We start from the raw sequence: 20,559 nt of genomic DNA, 5'->3' as shown, positions 1-20,559 counted from the left end.
CACTCCAGCCAGGGCCAAACCACCACAGTATTCTTAGGCTACTGTCAAAATTAAGTCAGTGGCTCCAAGATGCTTCTTTCTTTCTACCAGCCCCATCAGCTGTGCAAAAGGCCAGTGAGTTTGGTCAGAGAGCTGACACAGAACTGCAGATTTTGGGGGCATGGTACATTCTCTTGTGGAACAGTTTGCTGAACTGACTTCCTCTGCAGACATACAAGTGCTAAATCTGATACAAAATGCATGCAGCTAGAGCCGTGGTAGAGAGTCATAAAAGCATGAATGAAATTAGAAAATACAGAATTGGTATAGCATCCAGTGAGCATGAACAAACATTTTATTGATATAACTTGATTCTCAATAACTGTAAACTCATGAGGACCTCCCTAGTGTTGTAAATACTGTGAAAGTGAGCAGTATAATTTCAATTAAAGCAGTGAGACTAGAGTGATACAATCCTTTCTTTCTTTTTTCTTTTTTTCCCCGTAAGTCATCACACATATGAGGCCACTAGAGAGTATAATCAATATACTTTTACTATAAAGACAGCTATAATTACATAAGCAAAAAATTCAGAACTGATGAATTTAAAATCCCTATAATTTTAAGTGTTCCAAATAAGGAATATTGTGTGCTTCATTTGACAGATATCACTATCCAAATGAATTTATCATCATCATCTAAATACAACGTACTTATTAATTTTATTTTATTTACACCTATCCTGTGTTATCTACTGTGGATATTATTTACACCTGCCTTGCTATATCTGCTAACTTCAGGCCAATTCCTTCCCAAATTTGGTATTGTAACGTTTTCACTCAAGGGCTAACCTGCCTGCTCCCCTAACACAAAAGTGAGGGGAAGAGTAACACACAAAATTCAGGGCTGAGATAATGAGATAAGAGTTTAATGTAACACAAGATATCATAAGCACAATGCATAATTACTTTAGCTAATAATCTAATTCATCTAATAATACAATGCATGTATGCACCTTACCTTACCCTCTTTGCAGAAGCAGCACAGTGAAATACCCAGGGAAAAAAACACAGCATATAACAGAAAACCAAAACCAGCAGCTACCCGACTCCCAACCTTTCCGCTGCCACGCCTGCAGAAAAAAGAATCACACCCAAGAACCCAGAAGCAGCAACCAGAACAGGAAACCTCCCATGTTGCAATCTGAATTTCAAGCCCCATAATACTTCACTTCAATTAGCACTTTCGTTTTTTTTGAAGCTGTCATGACTGCAGCACAGTATGAACAACAGCAGAAGGTTCAACTCAATCCATGGCAGGTATTTCACAGAATTGTCAGTGTTGGAAGGGACCACAAGGATCATCTAGCTCCAAATCCCCTGACGTGCGCAGGGACACTTTCCATAAGATCAGCTTGCCATGAGCCACATCCAACCTGGCTTTAAACACCGCCAGGGATGGGGCCTCAACCACCTCCCTGGACAACCCATTCCAGGCTCTCACCACTCTCATGGTGAAGAACTTCATCCTCACATCCAGTCTGAATCTACCCACTTCCAGTTTTGTTCCATTCCCCCTAGTCCGATCATTACCTGACATCCTAAAAAGTCCCTCACCAGCTTTCTTGCAGGCCCCCTTCAGATACTGGAAGGCCACAATAAGGCTTCCTTGGTGCCTTCTCTTCTCTGAACTGAACAATCCCAACTCTCTCAGCCTGTCCTCATAGAAGAAGTGCTCCAGTCCTCTCATCGTCCTTGTGACTTTTCTCTGGACATGTTATGTGTTGCAGATATGCTATAGATTAATATGGCTATGACCTGATTCCCCTTAATATAATACACGTTCAAAATTTATCATTAAGTAGGTGGTAGAAGAAGCCTGCTAGGTCACAACATATGGTCATTCAATAATACTCACCCGTATCATATGGGGTACCTCTCACATTTCTACTCACAAATCAGATCAATCAGCCTGCTAGATTTCCTTGCGTTTTGTGTTTGTTTTTTTTTTCCCTCTCCAGACTTCACAATCTCTTTCATGTGATCCATAACATTGCACCAGTTCATAGAGTTGTTCTAGGAGCCCAAGCCTGAAGAAAATTCCTGCATATCAGAACCAGTACCATGCTCTTTACTGTTCCATTTTACTTAAAGAACTTATATCCAGTTTGTTTAACAATACTGGGTGTTGGATGTTGCGCAATCTTTAGGGCCCTGAGGGCTCCAAGGACCTTCCAGTCCTGCCCAGCCCTCAGGCTCCCTCATCCTGCCCACAGCCAAGGACCCTATGTCACCCCCCTGGGCCGATCAGCACTTGCCCTAGTGATGCTGTAGTCCAGCTCACCACAGCCCTGCCGTGCCCAACCACAGGCCCCAGGCTCTGCTGACCCAGGCCCACTCATGGACCCACAGATCCTTGTCTGGCTGCAGGCTGTTCCCATCTACACAGCATGCCTACCCGGCCACACCAGAGCTGTGTTGAGCCATGGTTCTCCTCACCAGGCCTGATCCTGACCCTACTCACAGGCTGTTGGTCAGACCCAACTTTAGCCCACCCCAAGGGAAAGACCCCAATGCTGGGGCTGTCTCAGTGCCTCCTGGTTGCCTGAATCCTGGGTGGTTTGCTGGGAAAGGCCCTGGCTGCCAGACCCTGACCAGCTGCCCTGGGGAGGACTCCATGGTCCCAGTGGTACTTACAGCACCCCTTTTACAGCATTTACCTGTATTTAGTTAAACACAAACTATCACATCTTTGCTGTTCCACCCTGGCACTCTGAATGTCTAGGTGATCAAGTTCCTTTTTTTACTAAAAACCTTTTTATACATATACATAATTTTTAGTACATTAAAATTTCTGTGCTGTGAAACATTTCCTACTGTAAGGGAAATTTCCATCAACACACCAGTTTATTGATACCAGCACTCTTCGCTGAAAAAACAGCAATGACCACATAATCACCCTAAGAACAACAGATCTTGTGTATAAAACCAGCATGGAAGGAAAAAGTTATCATAAACTTGAAGCCTGTGACTGCCACTATCTTAAACCACCTTAGAATAAGCAAAGGAAAACATCTCTATGCACCTGCTTTTGAGGTAAGGCTATCACACTTGGACAGCTGAAGACTGCAACAATGTAGACTTCATCCCATTTTAACATTCAGTATTTGAAATACAAAAATCATACAGGGACACAGGGGAATGAAATAACAGATTTATCACAACTCATCTAAATGCAGTTTCCAACCAGAGAGACAAAATTTGAAGCACGAGCAGTTTTGCATTCAGTATTGCCAAGACCACAGATGGATAAGTCTGCACACCAGTGCTGAGTGAACCTTACTGGGTTACCAGTAAAGCATTTGAGGATCTGGGGAATGTACAATATGTAGGAGAAACAGACCCTCCACATCATGTTTAATACTTTGACACCAGTAAGCCTCTAAAAGAGACAAACTATCAAGCTGAAGCTGGGGCAACCAGTAAATCACACAGCAAATTTTGCTTTACTTAAGCCTTTACAAATACATATTTTTACATCATGGACTGCAGTTACAAGCTAGCACGAAGAGGACAAAATTATACTCACACAGCACCTGATATAATCATGTCTTTTTCATAGCTTATGGAAAGCAGAAGTCTGACATAAAGTTGATGGTTTAATTTGTCTTTGAAATAGAATTATCAGTTGTTCCTTGTAGGAATCTCTTCGCTTTGCTTCATCTGGTCTTGCACTACAATAACAAGAGGTGCCTTAGTTCAATACCCTAGTTAGCTCAATACACTCAATAATTAAGCATGATATTGGACTACAGACCTCCTGAGGTCTTTTCTATCCCGATCAATTTTACAACTCTTTGAATTCAGCAATCTTGATGTGAACAATGGGAAGGAGCAACCAGCATTACATTGCCTAACAGAAGAGTACCTCAATTTTCAGTAACACCTAGTCTATGTCCATATGGAGCCACACAGTAGGCCTGGGCTGCAATCATGGGCTACAGCTACAAAGGGTGAGGCTTCCCAAGTGATAGAGAGTACCACATTTTTTCATTCTCTCCATCTATGCACCCAACATGTATCTAGCACATAAAGCTGATAAATCAGGAAGAAAGTTGGTAGAACCCTACACTAGAAGTGCCTAACTTAATAACATAAAGTTACCTAAGTTACCAATAACAAAATAGGTGACAACTAATGCAGGAGAACCTGCACATGTTTTATCAAAACAACACACAAAATGTGGAATAATAAACTAATACCCATCTAAGCATCAGTAGAACTATATATACTTGAACTTCACATCTGACCTTTTCTGTCCAACTTGTATAATTCTAAACATTTGTACCACACTATTTTTAGGGAGATACTTAAAAGCAAAACAAGTCTACTGTTCATCCCATATAGGAACCGAATGAAGCCAGTGAAGTTCAGTTAGGTTTGATAGCTGGTGCCCTCTTATAGGATGCCTGTTTAGACTAAGAAACAAAACAGCAGTTCAAATTTCACAAAGATTACTTCGTTTTTAAGAACACTCCAAGTCAGATTTTCTGTACTGTCAATGACTAAATGTGGAAGTCTAGAACAAAACTACCACTGTATTTCACAATAGCTGTGATTGCTAAAATCTGGAGCACAGACTGGCTCAATGATTTAATGCTGCAGCTGTCATGTTTGCCTTTTGAGTTTGAATGTAATCAAACCCCTAAATAGTGCACAGTGTGAGAAATTACCTCCTGCAACCACCTAATTGCCCTGTAAAATGACAGTGTATACTGCTTCAAGGTCACGTACACACTACACTGTAATAGTAATCAGAAAGAAACACAGCAAGAAAGCTGTATACAGCCCCAGGCTGACTGAATTCTACCTTGAGTATTTCACATATGCCTAAAATTCTTGTTTAAAGCTGGACCTTTAGAAATATGGCCAGTTTCACCTTATCTACTCACCTTCCCATCTCCATTCTTGGATGCAATTCACACAGAAACACAAGCTAAATTATCCAACTCCTTAGTTTCATTGATTGTATTCTTACAAGCTTCAGTTCCTTCACTGTAATAACCTATTACTGTGATGACTGCAAATAACAACAACCAAGAAAAAATCAGTTGTCTACTTGTTATGCCGTATAACCTTTTCACTCATTTCTCTCTCATAGCTATAAGAGCTTGTTCATTGTCAACTTGAAGTGAAAAAAGTTTTAACAGCTAAAAAGGCTTGCAGACCAAGTTAAAGTGATACCTCAGTGTACTGAGAAAAAAGAACCCTCCAATTTATGTCTCAGAGAACAGAAAGATGACTGAAATAATAAGCACTATAAATACTTTGTGTTTCAAATTTTTATTAAGGAAGAAAAACTACTAGGCACTATACAAATGAACCTGGCTCTACATTTGATGTATTTGTGGGTTTCCTGGGAAATGGACTACAATTCAGGCAGAAGGGAAGAGCAGAGTAACAGGATGTGACTTAACAAATAAAATAATTTAGTGGGTCTGGCTATTTAATTTAGCTCTACTTTCAGAGCTTCTAGAAGAAGTTACTCCACTTAGTCATTCCCCTTCACAAAACCCTCAAACAAATTCAGCTTTCCAAATGCTCTGAACAAATGTTCTTCCCAATCTGGAAATTAATATGACAGTGATAAATTGAAGTTTATATGTTACAGGATCCCAAAATAAGGTATTTTACCAGTCTTATGCTTAAGTATTCCATTTTATCAACATCCCTACAGTATAACAATGTAAGTGTATAACCTGCTGGAAAAGGCTTCTAAAATTGAATTGAAAATTTGAAAATATTTTAAACTAATTATTCAAAGTACAGCTGATTTTTCCTAAAGAATCACATTATTGCTTTAAAGGTTTGTTCTTAAAAAAAAAAATAAGACAAGGTTATTTTCTATTGATTTCTGTTGTTTCCCAGCTTAATCTCTATGATAGAGAAATCTGTGATTTAAATGAAAACATTTTAAAGCAAGTGATATTGAAAGATGAATACAGAAAAGATTCCCCTTTGTACTGAAATATTGGAAATCAATCTGAAACACAATAAATACACTAAAGAAGAAATCAACTGCAAATTGCTTAGAAAGTGTTCTATTCTTGCTTTTTATTTCACAAGTACAGACTAGGTTCTTCTGCCGCCACAGCAATCTTTCTTTTTAATCAGTGTGACTTACAACAACATCTAGGGAATGTCAGCAGTAGCTGCCACTCAGTGGATGCCATCTTTCATTGACAGAATAGGCTTCTGAATGCTGCCAGTTTATAGCTTTGCATACCACTGCACGATGCTGGAAAATTAACTATGGATCCTCTTTGAAATAAATAGGAAGAATGCCAGATGCCAATTTATTGGTTGTTAATGGCTTAATGACCCTTTATTGGCATGACAGTGAATTCATGAGTGATTAGTCTTTGTGTTTCTTGCTGCTTTGGGGTGCCAGAGCATGCTAAAATGGAAAACTTTTTTATTACATGGAAAGAAAGATCTTATGGAGAAAAACACCAACATGAAACTATAAATTACCTTGATAGGCTTAAAATCAAACACAGAGAAAAAAAAAAAAAAAGACAGATTTATGTCTGTAAAGGTTGTCTGCTCAGAGCAGATTATATTCTTAAAAATATGGATTCATGTGTAGAGGTTATGATCCTCTGAATATTTTTTCTTCATTTCTTTTTTATTCTGAAAGCTTTTTGAATTAGACCCTGATCATACAAAGTCTTGAATAATTTACGTACTGACTAGTCCCACTGAAGAAAAACTTTGCAGACCACAAAAAGAAATAGTTGAGAATTTTGAAACTGTGTTCAAAGTAAATAAAGAAAACTCTTAGGAAAATGTGTGTATTTTTACAAAGGGTTCCTTATAAATTATTTACATTTGTAATTGAGGCAATATTTAAAACTATGATTTCTATTTAACTTAATGTGGTGTTCTTTGTATTTATAGGGTTAGGGTTCAAGAACAGACTTATCTAAACCAAAACAAAGCAACCCAGTGTCAACATTTTAGAAATCTGTGATTCAAATTAAAATCCAAAGGATAAGTGCCTGGAAACTGTACATTAGTAAGAAAAATACACACTTTTCAGAACATACTTTTCAGAGAAGTGATCAAGAAATCCCTCAAGGTAAACTTAGAGATATCCAAAACCATCAAATGGGAATTGCTGAGTTCAAATACACAAAATCTCAGTCCTGATTAATTCAAAGTTTAAATGTGTGAAACGGCTGCAAATAGTCTATTATATACTCCTGTTTTCAAAACACAGTAGTAAAAATTATGACAACATCAAGCTTTTGTACAACAGCCTATGCAGTCCACTTCCTATGGTTCATTATTGCATAAGCAAGATCACCTAGATTCAATTTACCTCTCAGGCCCCTTCCCCATTAGAAGATCATTACAGCCTGGGCACTGCTAGGGATACTTGAGATATGGGGCTGTGGAGAGCTAAGGAGAGATAAGGCAGTGAGAGAGAGAAATACACACACCCAAAATGGCTCTCAAAGCAACCCACAAATACAGACTGTAGGCCAGAAAAATGGGTGAGTGGCATCTCCAACCTCGGTTTCGTGGAGAAAAGGAGGAAGATGTAACTCCACTTGATGGCAAGACAGATGAATTACATTTGGTGTGAATCCCTCTACTGTGAATTACGTTTGGTGTGAATACCCTAGGGAGAGTGACCCAAAATGGAGGGATGCTTTATCTTTAGTTCCCTACTTGGTACAGGACAGTTGTTGAAACCAAGACAGTTCTAGGCATGTGCAGAAACATGCTAAAACAACCCAGAGATATTTCAGGGCTCAGAGCAAAGCAATTAGAGAGCAGAGACACTCCGGCAGTTAGCCTGTTCATAGGCAAAACCTAAGGACCAGATAAAATTTACACCATCAAGCCTATCCTTTTTCAGAGTCTTACTTTTTCCAATTAAATAAGTGTTGTATATTAGGAATGATAGGTGTTTTTATAAACAAAAAAAAAAATAGTTCAACATCAATGATTATTAAAAACGTAAACACGTAGCCAAAAATCCAAAAAGCACACATGGAATCCTGTAGGAATTCAAATGTATTCAAATTTCATCTGCCTGTGATTTTATGATTCCTTTTGAAATGGGCTGCTTTAATTACTTAACATCTGTTACCCAATAACTAAAGGCATTGTGTTTCCCTGTGTCATAACAAAAAAATGCCCTCTGTTGCTGTATTGAGCACATGGGGAGCTAAATAAGGCTAACAACCATGCCGAACTTACAGGATTGAAGGCTTGCTCTGGTTTGAAATATGTTTCTACCTTCTGGGTCTTTGAAACAGCTTCTTCATTAATGGGCGGATTGAGATGGTTGATTGATGCTTTATTTTTTCTATATACTGAGGTGATTAAATCACTAGCAGCATGTCTGACAATCAGCTGTGTTAGCATCTTCCAACATTACAGGCAGGAGTTCCCAATACAGAATGCATGTACTTGTCAGTCTTGTGGGTGTACTCGTTTACTGTACACATTTTTCCTTCTTTGAAGGAAAGTTGGGACTGGGCAAAATTTTGTGTACTTAATTTCATATGCACTGAAGAGTGTCTTGACTTCACTATTCAGTGTCTAGTGTTCACATCTCTTAAGGGTTGGACAATAATATTAGATTGTATAAATTATCATACTTATGTATCATGATTTCTTCTACAATAGCTCCCAGGAAATCAACATTTGCCTATAGTCACCTTTAGATTACTATCTAATGCACATCATCTGATGTACAGATTTCTCCTCTGATTCAGAGGAAACTAACTGTAAAATCCAAAATAGCTCTGTAGTGGCAAACATCTATGTTACTGCATATATAGTGATTTTTGTATGCTTCTAGATGAAGTTTAAAGTCAGAGTAAATAGCAAGCTAAAATTAAAATATATTAAATAATACTAGCACAATCCTGAAACAAAGGACTATAAAATCTGAGAAATCTATTTGTAGTTTAAAATTTTAAAAGGACTGAGCGTGTAAAGGCAAGAAAATAAAGAGTATCTAATCCTTCAAGTACATATTAACTGTCCTGTAGTTCTGTATCTAACGTTCGTGACCATATTGTGGCTTTAATTCCTCAAATTAAGATTAGATTGGATTAATCTTTTTTTTTCTTTCATCCCTCTTCATGGTATCACTTTGCAGCGAATTACTGATTGGCATAATTCAACTCATTTCCTATTAACATAGATTTCAATTTTGTGTTTGGGGATTTTTTTGTCATAAAGGTTTAAACATGCATACTCAACACAACTGTTTGCCATTTTATCCTGTTCAGGGGTGAAAGCAAGAAGGCTCTCTGAAAGGCAGTGTAAAATCAAGAGCACACACAAAACTGGGAATAGCTACTCAGATTACACAATCTAAACCTGAATCACCAACTGCATTTATAATTCTGGTCTTTATCCTCTTGGTGTAATACATGTATAACAAGTTCATATAGAAATACCAAAACACACCATGCAATTTATTATTTTCTTATAAAATGTTACCCTTTCAGAAGGCTGTAGGTGAGACAAACAGCATACAAAAGAAATGCTAATTAAATTACCTTTGGGAGGAGACAAGTATGAAAGAAGCTGATATTAAATATTAATCATAAGAAACAAGGCAGAAGATTTTTAAAGGTGGAAGTCAACAACAATGACTTACTGTAATTTGTGATGGCACTGAAGATTGATCTGAACTTTCACACAAAGGTCCTTTTCTCAAGAGTCACTTTTTTTTTTTTTTTGGTAACTCAAGGTTGGGGGGGCTTTTGCCTAATTTAAGAAAACTCTACCTTAATGATAAATACCAAAAATGGCAGATTTAATGATACATCTATTTTTCACCTCTTTCCTAAATATTAAGCATAAAAATCTATATTATTACTTCATTTTTCCCATAAATCTGTTCTATTGCTGCAATTCTCTGTCTTTAATAAACTTATTATTTTATCTTTCAGTTGTGCTAGTAGGAAAGATGCCTCTGAACTACTGCTCATCCAACAAAGTTTTGTTGAATTTTAAAAACAGGTCACTGACATACTCAGAGCCTCACTTACTAACCACTCATCCCAGCTCATGCAACAGGTAAAATCAGAAACGCTGCCTGAAGTCAGCTGGAGAAGATCTAAAAAAGTGGGTTGAAAGTCAGAATCCCTAGGTCAGGCAAGTTAACTGAGTATGTTCCTACTCTTCTCAACTATAAAAATGTTTACAATGAATAGTCTACATCACACACTCAGTGGTCTTCATTCCTCAGTCTCTACAGTTTCCTGCTACCTATCACCAGGCTTTACTTAATGGACTCCAACATTCACAAATCTGTCAATACTGCCTGCATCCTGGCTCTTCAGCATTCTAAAAAGACTGCTGGCAACTCTTAAACCTGATTTGCCCTGATATGTTTGCCAGACACAGGCAAAGCAACCCTTGCCTTTCAGAACAACTTGTCTGTAACCACCCAAGCTGTTTGCACTGAAGAAAGAGATAAAGCAGTAAAGCATAAGCAAGTCTATTGTAATAAGACGTAAAAAGAAAAAAATCAGTTAGCAGATATGGAAACAAGGCAAGGATAAATAAAAATGTGGCTTACTTCATCTTGGTTTCAGCTTCCATTTTCTATTTAAAATTATTTTTATAATTATTCTGTGAATAGGAATGGTTGTTATAACATCTTTGATGCATTCTCCTAACTACTGAAAGCTAATGGTCAGCTCATCTGCCACCTCAAATTAAAGACACAATTCTTCTTTTGAACAGATTTTACTTTCCCTTCCCCTGGGCCCCTTTTGTAACCCAAAGTTGTTAGGATGCAAATTACACTCCATCAGCAGCCCCACTTGTACCCCCTTTTATGCTTCCTTACCCATCCTTTTAATTTATGTAACTGAAATGTATCATCATATTGTACATTACACAGTGCTCACAAAAAATAAGTTATAATAATAAAGCATTCCAGCAAACTGATTATTTCAAGCCTATGAAATATCACACTGCCAAACCTCACAATAGCATTAAAACTTTCAAACAGCTAGAGACACTGGCAGCACAGAGGACAAAGTGAGATGGGATCCCTTTTTTCCTTGCACTAAGCAACAACTCTGACCCCAATCTGCTAGAGCCATGATTCAGTCCTGGGAGGCCTCCTCCAGCAGTGGACACTACAGCAGTGGGGTATTGCTATCTTCTGCCTTTTAGGCCATCTTATTGAGGAGTAAGTAGAGAGAGTAAGGCTGTCCCCAGCTGCAGCATCCTGCTGCTGAAGGCAAAGGGCCAAGCTGGTAGCTCTGAAGGGGAGCTCTGAAGCTCAGGCAGAGTTGAGGAAGAATGAGTAAAACACAGTCAGGCTCAACTTTCACAGAAAAAACCAAGAATCATTATTACAGATGCAGCATTAGTGCTAACATTCACTCACTGTGGAATTGTGGCTATTTAGAATCACAATGTATCCACCAAATCAGCAGAGCTGCTCATCAAAAGGATGCAATGAGCTTTAATTAGATTTAGGGAATCTGCATTTCCCTTTTGAAATGCTGATTTTCACCTCTTTTGCCTCAAGACTGAGTTGCTGGCTTTCTGGACTTCCTACCCTGACCTTCCACCCCGTGCCAGTACCAATGTCAGACCTTATGGCATACATCATGACTACATTACAATTTAGAGATTTCCTAACAAAAGATACTACATATACAGAATTTCCATATGATTTGAGTAATGTCACAGGATGTCTGAAAGGTTGCTTTACAGGATATATCAAGAGATGACTGAAACTAAGCTAGCACTTCAGTTTCCACCTCCGTTAGATTTTGGGTAGAGGACTGTCACATTCACTTTCACATTCACATAGAAGATTTCACCTCAACATGAGGAGAAACTTCTTTACAGTGAGGGTGACAGAGCACTGGAACAGGCTCCCCAGGGGGGTTGTGGAGTCTCCTTCTCTGGAGACTTTCAAAATCCACCTGGATGCATTCCTGTGCAGACTACCCTAAGTGATCCTGCTCTGGCAGGGGGGTTGGACCTGATGATCTCTTGAGGTCCCTTCCAACCTCTGATATACTGTGATACTTTTAGCAATTACTTTAACAATGGTAAGTTTGTCTATCATTTCATGTCCAAAAAAGCACCTCTTTCAAAGCAGCCATTGTTTCCCCTTGTTGTCAGTGGCAATAATTCATCATGGCTTCAGGAGGGATGCATATCCCTTATTCTCAAGAAACTAAAATACCAAGATCCATTTGGCACGATTCCCTTGTATTCAAAGCAGAACCTCGAGCTCAGATACACTGATGGCTCAGTTAATATCCTAATTGTTTGTACATGAGTCTAAGCTGATGCACAGGCTCAGCAAATAAAGGAATATGTGTACCAGAGAAGAAAATCTGAGTCTACATTAATGCTAAGTGTGGGAAAATTGTATGACTGATTTCAGCAGGACAAATGCCCTCCTGTCCATTATTAATACGGATCTTAGTATCTCATAGAACAAAGCTATACGGGATTTAAAGGCAAAGGAACTACAGGTATTCCCTTGCCAGCAGTAGGGATAGATAAAACCAGTGTCAGAAAAACACAGTGTACACACTTATTCACCAGCTTCTGCTTCTACACAAATCATCACTGAGAATGATAGCTGCAGAACCTCTTAAAATGCATAGTTATGAGTGTGGGTCAATACAGCCTACCAATGGCACAGAATAGCATTTTACTTTAAATGCAAGAGAAATTGCAGGACGCTGCAAGTAGAAAGAGAATTTCCCTTGAATCTCCTTGGGTCAGATAAAAGACTGAAAAGCAGGAACAATAATTTTTCTAGAAAATATAATTAATCATTTTGAATGCTTCCAAATAGAAGAAAGATACAAGATTTTGCTAGTTTCTAACTTTGTAAGAAATACAGTGAGTATATATTTGGGTTCCAAACTTGAGCTAAACAGGCCACTGGTAAAAATTTCTAAAAGCCCTTCTAAAATAAATCTCAGTGCAAACTAATGATCACATTACCTTGCAGTATCAGAGATGCATTTTATGCCCAGCAGCAGCTGCTCTAGGAATTCTGTAGAAGATATATTGCATTCTTCCTTAATAATGAAAACAATGAACTTGTAAGAGTGAAATTTCATACTCAGGTGTGAAATGTCTCTGCATTAGCCACATTATAAATTCATCTTTTTATATATTCATGCTATCTAATTTATCTCACCTACCAAACCAGACTACTTCTCATCATTTCAAATGTGCTGTCCTATCTATCCAGTTTATCATATTCTGTAAGTAATGAGTCCCTGGACTTCAACTGAGAAGCTACTTCTAGACTATTCTACTGCTGTATCCTCTTTCCACTTTCTGTACTACACTGTTTGCATTGTTTATCATTGTCATAAGTCTTCAATTCCTCCTCAGTCATTCTCTATAATTCCTCTTCCTTGTTTTTTATTTTGGTTTTTGTGCTTTTTGGTTGGTTGGGTGGGTGGGTTTTTCGGTTTGGGTTGGGTTGGGTTTTTTTCTTTGGCTTGGTTTGTTGTTTTGGGGTTTTGGTTTGGGTTTGTTTTGTTTCTTTTTTGGGTTTTTTTTTGGGGGGGTGGTTTCTCTTTCATGAGCTCCATGCTAGGTATCCACATTTTTTACTTAATCAGTATGTGTTATTGTCATTGTTTTTTATAAACAGACCCCAAAACAAGTAAAACTATTCCAGGATTCTGTTTAATAGTCTGTCCTGGGTTTAGGGCTATGCCTTTAAAATTTTTCACAGATCCTGAGCAGAAAGTAGTAAGAATGTAAATAAATCACTATCGGGTGTAAAAAGGAAAAATAATCATTATTCTAAATGATTCCATTGGAGGGCTTTAGTTCTCAAAACAACGTTCAGTTCTGCTGGGGCAGTGCAGTGCAGAGTGTCTGCTTTCTTCTTGCTTCTTCCGCTGGGCGGATTTCTAACACACCTCTGCTGACCTTGACTGCTTGGTCTGTTATTAACCTTATCTGCTTCTCTCTCTCTCTTTCCTTTTTTGCCAGGTGGGTCAGGAGAAGGCAGGGAAGGGGGAGGCACAGAGACAGCTTTCCTGGTCTCTTTGGGGCCAGGGGGGTTTTGTGCTGTTTTTGTTAATTGTAAATATCTGTAAATATTGTACATAGTGTATATTTGTGTATGTTCATTGCATTCCATTGTAGATTGTAGCTTTGCTTGTAAATATAGCTCCATTTGCTTCCAAACTGAGATAGTCTGGTAAAATTAATGTTGGGGGGGAATTTCCAACCCACCAAGGAGCACAAGACAGTCAAGTAGACTTTGTAACTGCTTCATCTTGGAGAACAGAGGAAGCACATTGTTCTGGGTAAAGCATTTATGAGCCCAAGATTTGCAAACAATTCCTAAAAATATCTAAAAATGAAAAAAAATGGCCTCATCTGCAATTCTCTGTGGATGAGTCTCTTTTGTAATCTTCTTTTGATAGACCCTCTTCCAAGGGTAAAACTGGAAGAAAACTATGAATCCTATAATTTTAGCTTTGCAATTTTCAGTTTCACTTTAAAAAAGCCACATACTCTGAACACTGTGAAGCTTAAGGACTTACAACCACTTTGAGCCAAGGATTACAAAAACAGTACAAAATTCATCACAAAATTCACTCTATGTGTATCCACATTATTATTATTATAATTATCATTATCATTATTGTTGTTGTTGCCATTATCATTATTGTTATTACCATTAATTATTCATTATTATTAATAATTATTATTATCATTTTATTTAAAGTATTCAGGTTGCACAGTCCTCTTCTTGGACTCCAATCTGTCCATACATCCTGAATGGCAGGACCAGGCTTATTCACAGCCAAACAAGTTATACCTTGAGTGGAATTCTTCTCTTCAAAGCCAAAAAGAAAGCTGTCACCTGATAGAATTTAGTCAACTAACATAAAGTGCTGAATATGTTTTATCACACTTTTACACTTATTATTAAGTATCTCTTATAAACAAAATGTCTACTCTAAGAAAGATATTCAAACTGCATTAATGTACCCTAGTGATGATTATTAATGTTGAGTAAATAAAAGTGAATTTTTGAAGATTTGTTGAGTTCTCATCTTGATTTCCTTTAGCATTTATTAAAAAATCTACACTATTCAGATCAGTCTGACTCCCATTTTTTTTCCACAGTATAACAACTTTTCTTCTTATAGCAGAAGGGGTTTTATTCCAAATCATTAAATTATTATTACTAATTCTTGATAAGGTACTTCTCTGCTACTTTATAAAAATTCTTGTTCAATGCCCTCCAATATCAAAGAGACACTTTTTAAAAATACATATCACTGAAGTTGGCTCCCTATATTCAAACTCTGAATATTTGGGAATGCTGTTGATTACTGAGCACACTGTGCTGTAAAAGCCAGATCCTGGAGATCTGATGTGGATTTATGGGAAAGAAGGATATGAAACTGCAGTGAAGTGGAGGATACTCCATACCTTTATCAGGAACCATCACAATTAGCTTACTGGCTCATTAGGAAATAGTGATGTGTAACATGAATGATGAATTTTGATTTAATGACTAAAATATAAATAGACAAGAGAAGGAAGTAGTGTCAAAACCCCAACTTCCCCAGCTATATCTGTTTCAGTGGGATTACTTCAGCCTGCATCTAGCCTGGCCTTACCAATTGAAAACCCACTACTGTTTGGAGGCACTAGATGTGCTTCCAGGCCACATGTTTCCATTCATTTTTCCCTGAAAGGAATCTAGTTTGCATGCTCCACAAAACAAGGCCAAACACATAAATGAATACATTTGCTACAAAAGTAACTTAGATGCACACAAGTGTATGGGGCTGGATGGGTTACACCCAAGAGCACTGAAAAAGGTGGCAGATGTGCTCACCAAGCCACTTTCCAGTATTTACTGGAAGTCCTGGCTATCTAGGGAAGACCCAGTAGAGTGGAAAGTAATAAAGAAGGCCGAAAGGAAGATTCCCAGAACTATAGACCTGTCAGTCTAATTTCAGTGCCAGGGAAGGTCATGGAACAGATCATCTCAAGTGCCATTATGCACCATGTAGAGGACAACCAGGGGATCAGGCTGAGTCAGCAGGGTTTATGAAAGGCATGCCCTGCTTGATGAATCTGATCTCCTTCTATGACAAGATGACCTACCTAATGGATGAGGGAAAGGCTGTGGATATTGTCTTTGTCAACTTCTGTAAAGCCTTTGAAACTGTATCCCACAGAATTCTTATGAAAAACATGTCTGCTGATGGCTCAGATGAGCACATGACCTGCTGGATAAAACACTGGCTGGATGGCTGAGCCCAAAGAGTGGTAGTCAATGGAGTTAAATCCAGCTGGCAACCAGTCACAAGTGGTGCTCTTAGGGCTCATTATTAGGACCACTTCTGTTTAACATCTTTACCAATGATTTTGATTGATGACCAGTTAGAGTCAGTGTTTATAAATTTGCAGAAGACACCAAGTTAGGTGGGAGTGAGCTGCTTGACTGAATCAAGGGCCAAGGTCAACAGTATGAGCTTCAACAAGGCCAAGTGCCAGGTCCCGCACTTGGGTCACAACAACCCTATGCAATGCTACAGGCTTGGGGAAGCGTGGCTGGAAAGTTGTCTGTCAGAAAGGGACCTGGGGGTTCTAATCGACAAGCAACTGAATATGAGTCAGCAATGTGCCCAGGTGACAATGAAAGCCAATGGTATCCTGGCTTGTATCACAAATGCTGTGTCCAGCAGGAGTAGGGAGGTGATTGTGCCCCTGTACTCAACATTGGTGAAGCTACAGCTCGAGTACTGTGTTCAGTTTCGGGCATCTCAATACAAGAAATACATTGAGATACTGGAGAGGGGGCAAAAAACAGCAACTAAGCTGGTGAAGGGCCTAGAGAATCAGTCTTATGAAGAGAAGCTGAGGGAACTGGGACTGTTTAGTTTGAGGAAGAGGAAGCTGAAGTGAGACCTTATCACCCTCTACAACTACCTGAAATATAGACAGGTAGGTGCTGGTCTCTTCTCACAGGTAATTAGCAATAGAACAAAGAGGGAACAGCCTCAAGCTGCACCAAGGTTAAGTTTAGGCTAGACATTACGAAAAAAAAATTCACTGAAAGAGTGGTCAACCATTGGAACAGGCTGCCCAGAGAAGTGGCTGAGTCACCATCCCTGGATACGCTTAAAGGTCATTTAGATGTGGCACTCAGCAACATGGTTTAAGTGGTGATCTTGGTAGAGTAGAGTTAATAGTTGGACCTAACGATCTCAAGGGTCTTTTCCAATCTGAATGATTCTAGGATTCTATGATTTGATGTTCCAGTCAGCAACAACAGGAGATCAGCTTTAATATCTATGAGTTTCAGTAATGTTTTTTCATTTTTGTTTTTATTGATTCACAGTCTCTGGGAACATTTTGCTAAAATCACAACAGACAGACACCTGCAGGTCCTCAAGCTGCTTAAAGACAACAATCACAGGTTTTTCATAGTCCTGGGAAAGGACCACAGGCAGCAAATTCAGGGTAGTGGTGTTAGTCCCACTGGGATTATCTGCTGGCTATTTGCCTCTAGGCACCTATTTTACCTGTTTCAAGTGCAGGACACCATTCCTGTTTTGCCCCAACCCTACTTTTCTCTGCCTTTATGCTTGTACTGTTCAGTTTCAGTAGTTGAACTTTCCTTCATGATTCAGGTGCAGCTCAGGGCCAGGTATGGGCAACTCAAAGGACTGTTGATGCCTTATTACCACTCTGATGAGTAAGTTACATTTCTTCAGCATAAATGTCAATAATAGCCTCAAGTATCAGACTTTTACGGAATGCTGAAAGTCCTAGCTAGTATTCTGCTTACTTTTTACAGAAAGTTGGGAGCTACGAGAACATGAAGGAAGAACAGCTTCATTTATAAACCCTGTACTTTTACACACTAGGAGAGTGGAATAACAGGTGATGAATTGTATTTGTAAGTTATAAATTATGCCCTAGGCACTCACTTGAAGAGAAGAGCTCTTTGATTAATTTCCTGTATAGATCTAAGCATGTATGACTACACCTCAGTGATAAGCAATGACAGGGCAAACATTTATTAAACTGAAGATTTGGGAGTGAGAAAAAAAGCCCATACCTAACCAAACTGATAAAAATTAGGAGATATGTGCCAATTTGTATAATGTGACTATTTCAGCACCTCCCCTGTTCAGGTACTTTTGTGCTAATGTGATTACAAAAGGTGCTACAAAATGTTTGAAGAAGGGTTTGTAAAAGCATTGCATCATTTTTTTTCTTACACCCCTCCTACACAACAGTATGAGAATTCCTGGGGACTTGTAAAACTTGAGAGATCCTTACTGCAAGGTTTGGTTCCCTTTTGAAGAGTAATTTATAAAATTCCTCAGATTACTCTTGGCTGCACCAGAAATTCAAACAATGCCAGGAAACTAAAACCAGAACCTCTGAAGTGTGGCTACATATTTCAAAAGGACATAAACATTATTTCAGACCCAGAAAGAGGATCCATTATCTGGTGTGACTATAGGTCAACACCATCTCATTGCCCTAGCCAGGTCAGTGTCACTATTAGCAGCATTCGTTACTCTAGATTTTGGCTAAACCTGAGGAACTAATTTTCAAAGTAACCTGTGTTCAATTATATGGGTCATGTAGGTATGTAAGAGGCCACATCATAGTCCTTGTTGGTGTTTAAATAATTTAGTTTAGACATATATTAACCTTGAGAAATTCATGAGGTTTCTGAAGGTTTATTCCCCACACCTACTCATTTCAGTAACAAGCTGGAATACGTTGTATGCAATATGCGGTTGCATATTCTATTTTGACAGTCACTTCATGATCACTACCATGTAAAACTGTATTTTTCCTGAAGATGGTTAATCAGAACAGGGAAGCTTTTCCAATTAAGCTTTTAGCTATACAAAGAGGAAAAAAAAAAGTAATTCAACATGACTAAGTACCTTCTTTATCATCATGGCGTATGATTGCATCCTGTATCATATCAGCAAGATTAAAACGAACTCGATGATTCTTTCCATGCTGCAGTTTCTTCACGGAGCCCTCCCGTCTCTGGAAAGCTTTTTCTCGTTCATAATACGCCTTTATTTGGTCACAGCGCATCCGCTTCACCAGCCGCTGCCGCTGGCCCAGGGGGAGGGACTCCAGCAAGCACTGCTCAATTTCCATCTCATGGGACCGAAAAGCATTACATAGCTGGAAACAGCCTGTAAGGAATTAAAGAGAAACACATTTAGATCATGCAATTGTGTGTTTTCAAACATGTCACGAAACCTCCACTGAAAGCCTGGATGAGACACTTAGTGCCATGGTCTAGGTGATTGGATAGGGCTGGGTGATAGGTTGGACTGGATGATCTTGGAGGTCTCTTCCAACCTGGTTGATGATTCTATGATTCTATGATTTTCTTCTTATTCTTTCTATCATATGATCTCTTCCTACTTGACCAACTCTGACTATAGAAAGCATGTATCATTACTTTTTGGAAACAACACATGACTAATTCTATTAAATCACTGACACATTTCTGAAAGCTAATTCACTTAGTGTAAACAAGTGTGAATAGAAAGACGTCTGCCTAAGAGTTCAAATGTGAGATGGGCAACCTATCTAAACAATTCAATACAAGTGGCTCACATTTGCTTACAAAACAAGACACTATTATGCAGAGAAATTACAGCCTGATGTCCATGCTTCCTTTTAATTCATTTTCTTCTTGCTTCAGGTTAGCAAATTCCTGATATTCAGTGAGAAGAAAAATCATAATATTATAATTATAGTGAGTTCATTACCATGCAGTGGGCATTGAGGCAACTCTCTATTTAAAACATCAAAGTTATTTAAGATATTTCAGATTCCTAAGTGTAAGCATATGGGAGTTTGTTTTTGGGGTTTGTGGGGGTTTTTGCATTGTATTGAGCCATCCACTGAAGCAAAGATTGCAAGAGACTACTTGCTTGCTAGTTGATTTTCAGGGGACAGTTCTATTGTAAAAGGAAACTGGTGGATTTTCAGATAATTTTATTGCCTGAGTCCTTGCATGCAAATCCACACCCAGAAGATCCTTTGATTTGGTGGATGAAGACCACCCAATGACTTTTGATTCTCATGTTCTACTTTATATAAATACTCAAATTTTCTTAATCTAGGTGCCTGATTTTTTAATTTCTAGGGACTCTCAGCAGCCCAGATGAGAGACATTTTCTCTCCTTAGTTGATGGAAGAGTTCTTGAAGGGAACGTAGATTCATCACCTTGGGAAGTAAAGAAATACCAAAATTAAGCATTACTGTGCAATTTAATTAGACCTGCTTTTGTCTATCCATTTTGCTAAATCTGTAATTACATCATTAAAGGACCCCCTACCTCATGCAGGGCACTAGCTGTGCAGTGCTGACTAAATAACCACTTTGCTTTCTTCTTGTTTCTTGACATATGTCTAATCTACTGGATACCATTCAAACTCTGCACTGAAGACATAATTAATAATTTTCTGACAGGCTTTTGTGAAGCTCACATCATCATAGCACATAAAT

At 38.5% G+C, this 20,559-nt stretch overlaps 1 protein-coding gene across 1 annotated transcript in view; it reads right to left on the bottom strand.

Moving 5' to 3' along the window:
- MYO16 (myosin XVI) overlaps positions 1-19,223 on the bottom strand; it is a 294,040-nt gene extending 274,817 nt beyond the window's left edge. The window contains exon 1 of the mRNA XM_054383685.1: positions 18,968-19,223. Within this exon, the coding sequence (XP_054239660.1) occupies positions 18,968-19,193 (226 nt within the window). The 5' untranslated portion in view covers positions 19,194-19,223. The remainder of the gene's footprint in view (positions 1-18,967) is intronic.
- Positions 19,224-20,559: the final 1,336 nt, after the last annotated feature.

Source organism: Indicator indicator, chromosome 1 (assembly GCF_027791375.1).
Source record: "Indicator indicator isolate 239-I01 chromosome 1, UM_Iind_1.1, whole genome shotgun sequence".
Taxonomy (NCBI): domain Eukaryota; kingdom Metazoa; phylum Chordata; class Aves; order Piciformes; family Indicatoridae; genus Indicator; species Indicator indicator.
This window is presented reverse-complemented; position numbering and strand designations above follow the sequence as displayed.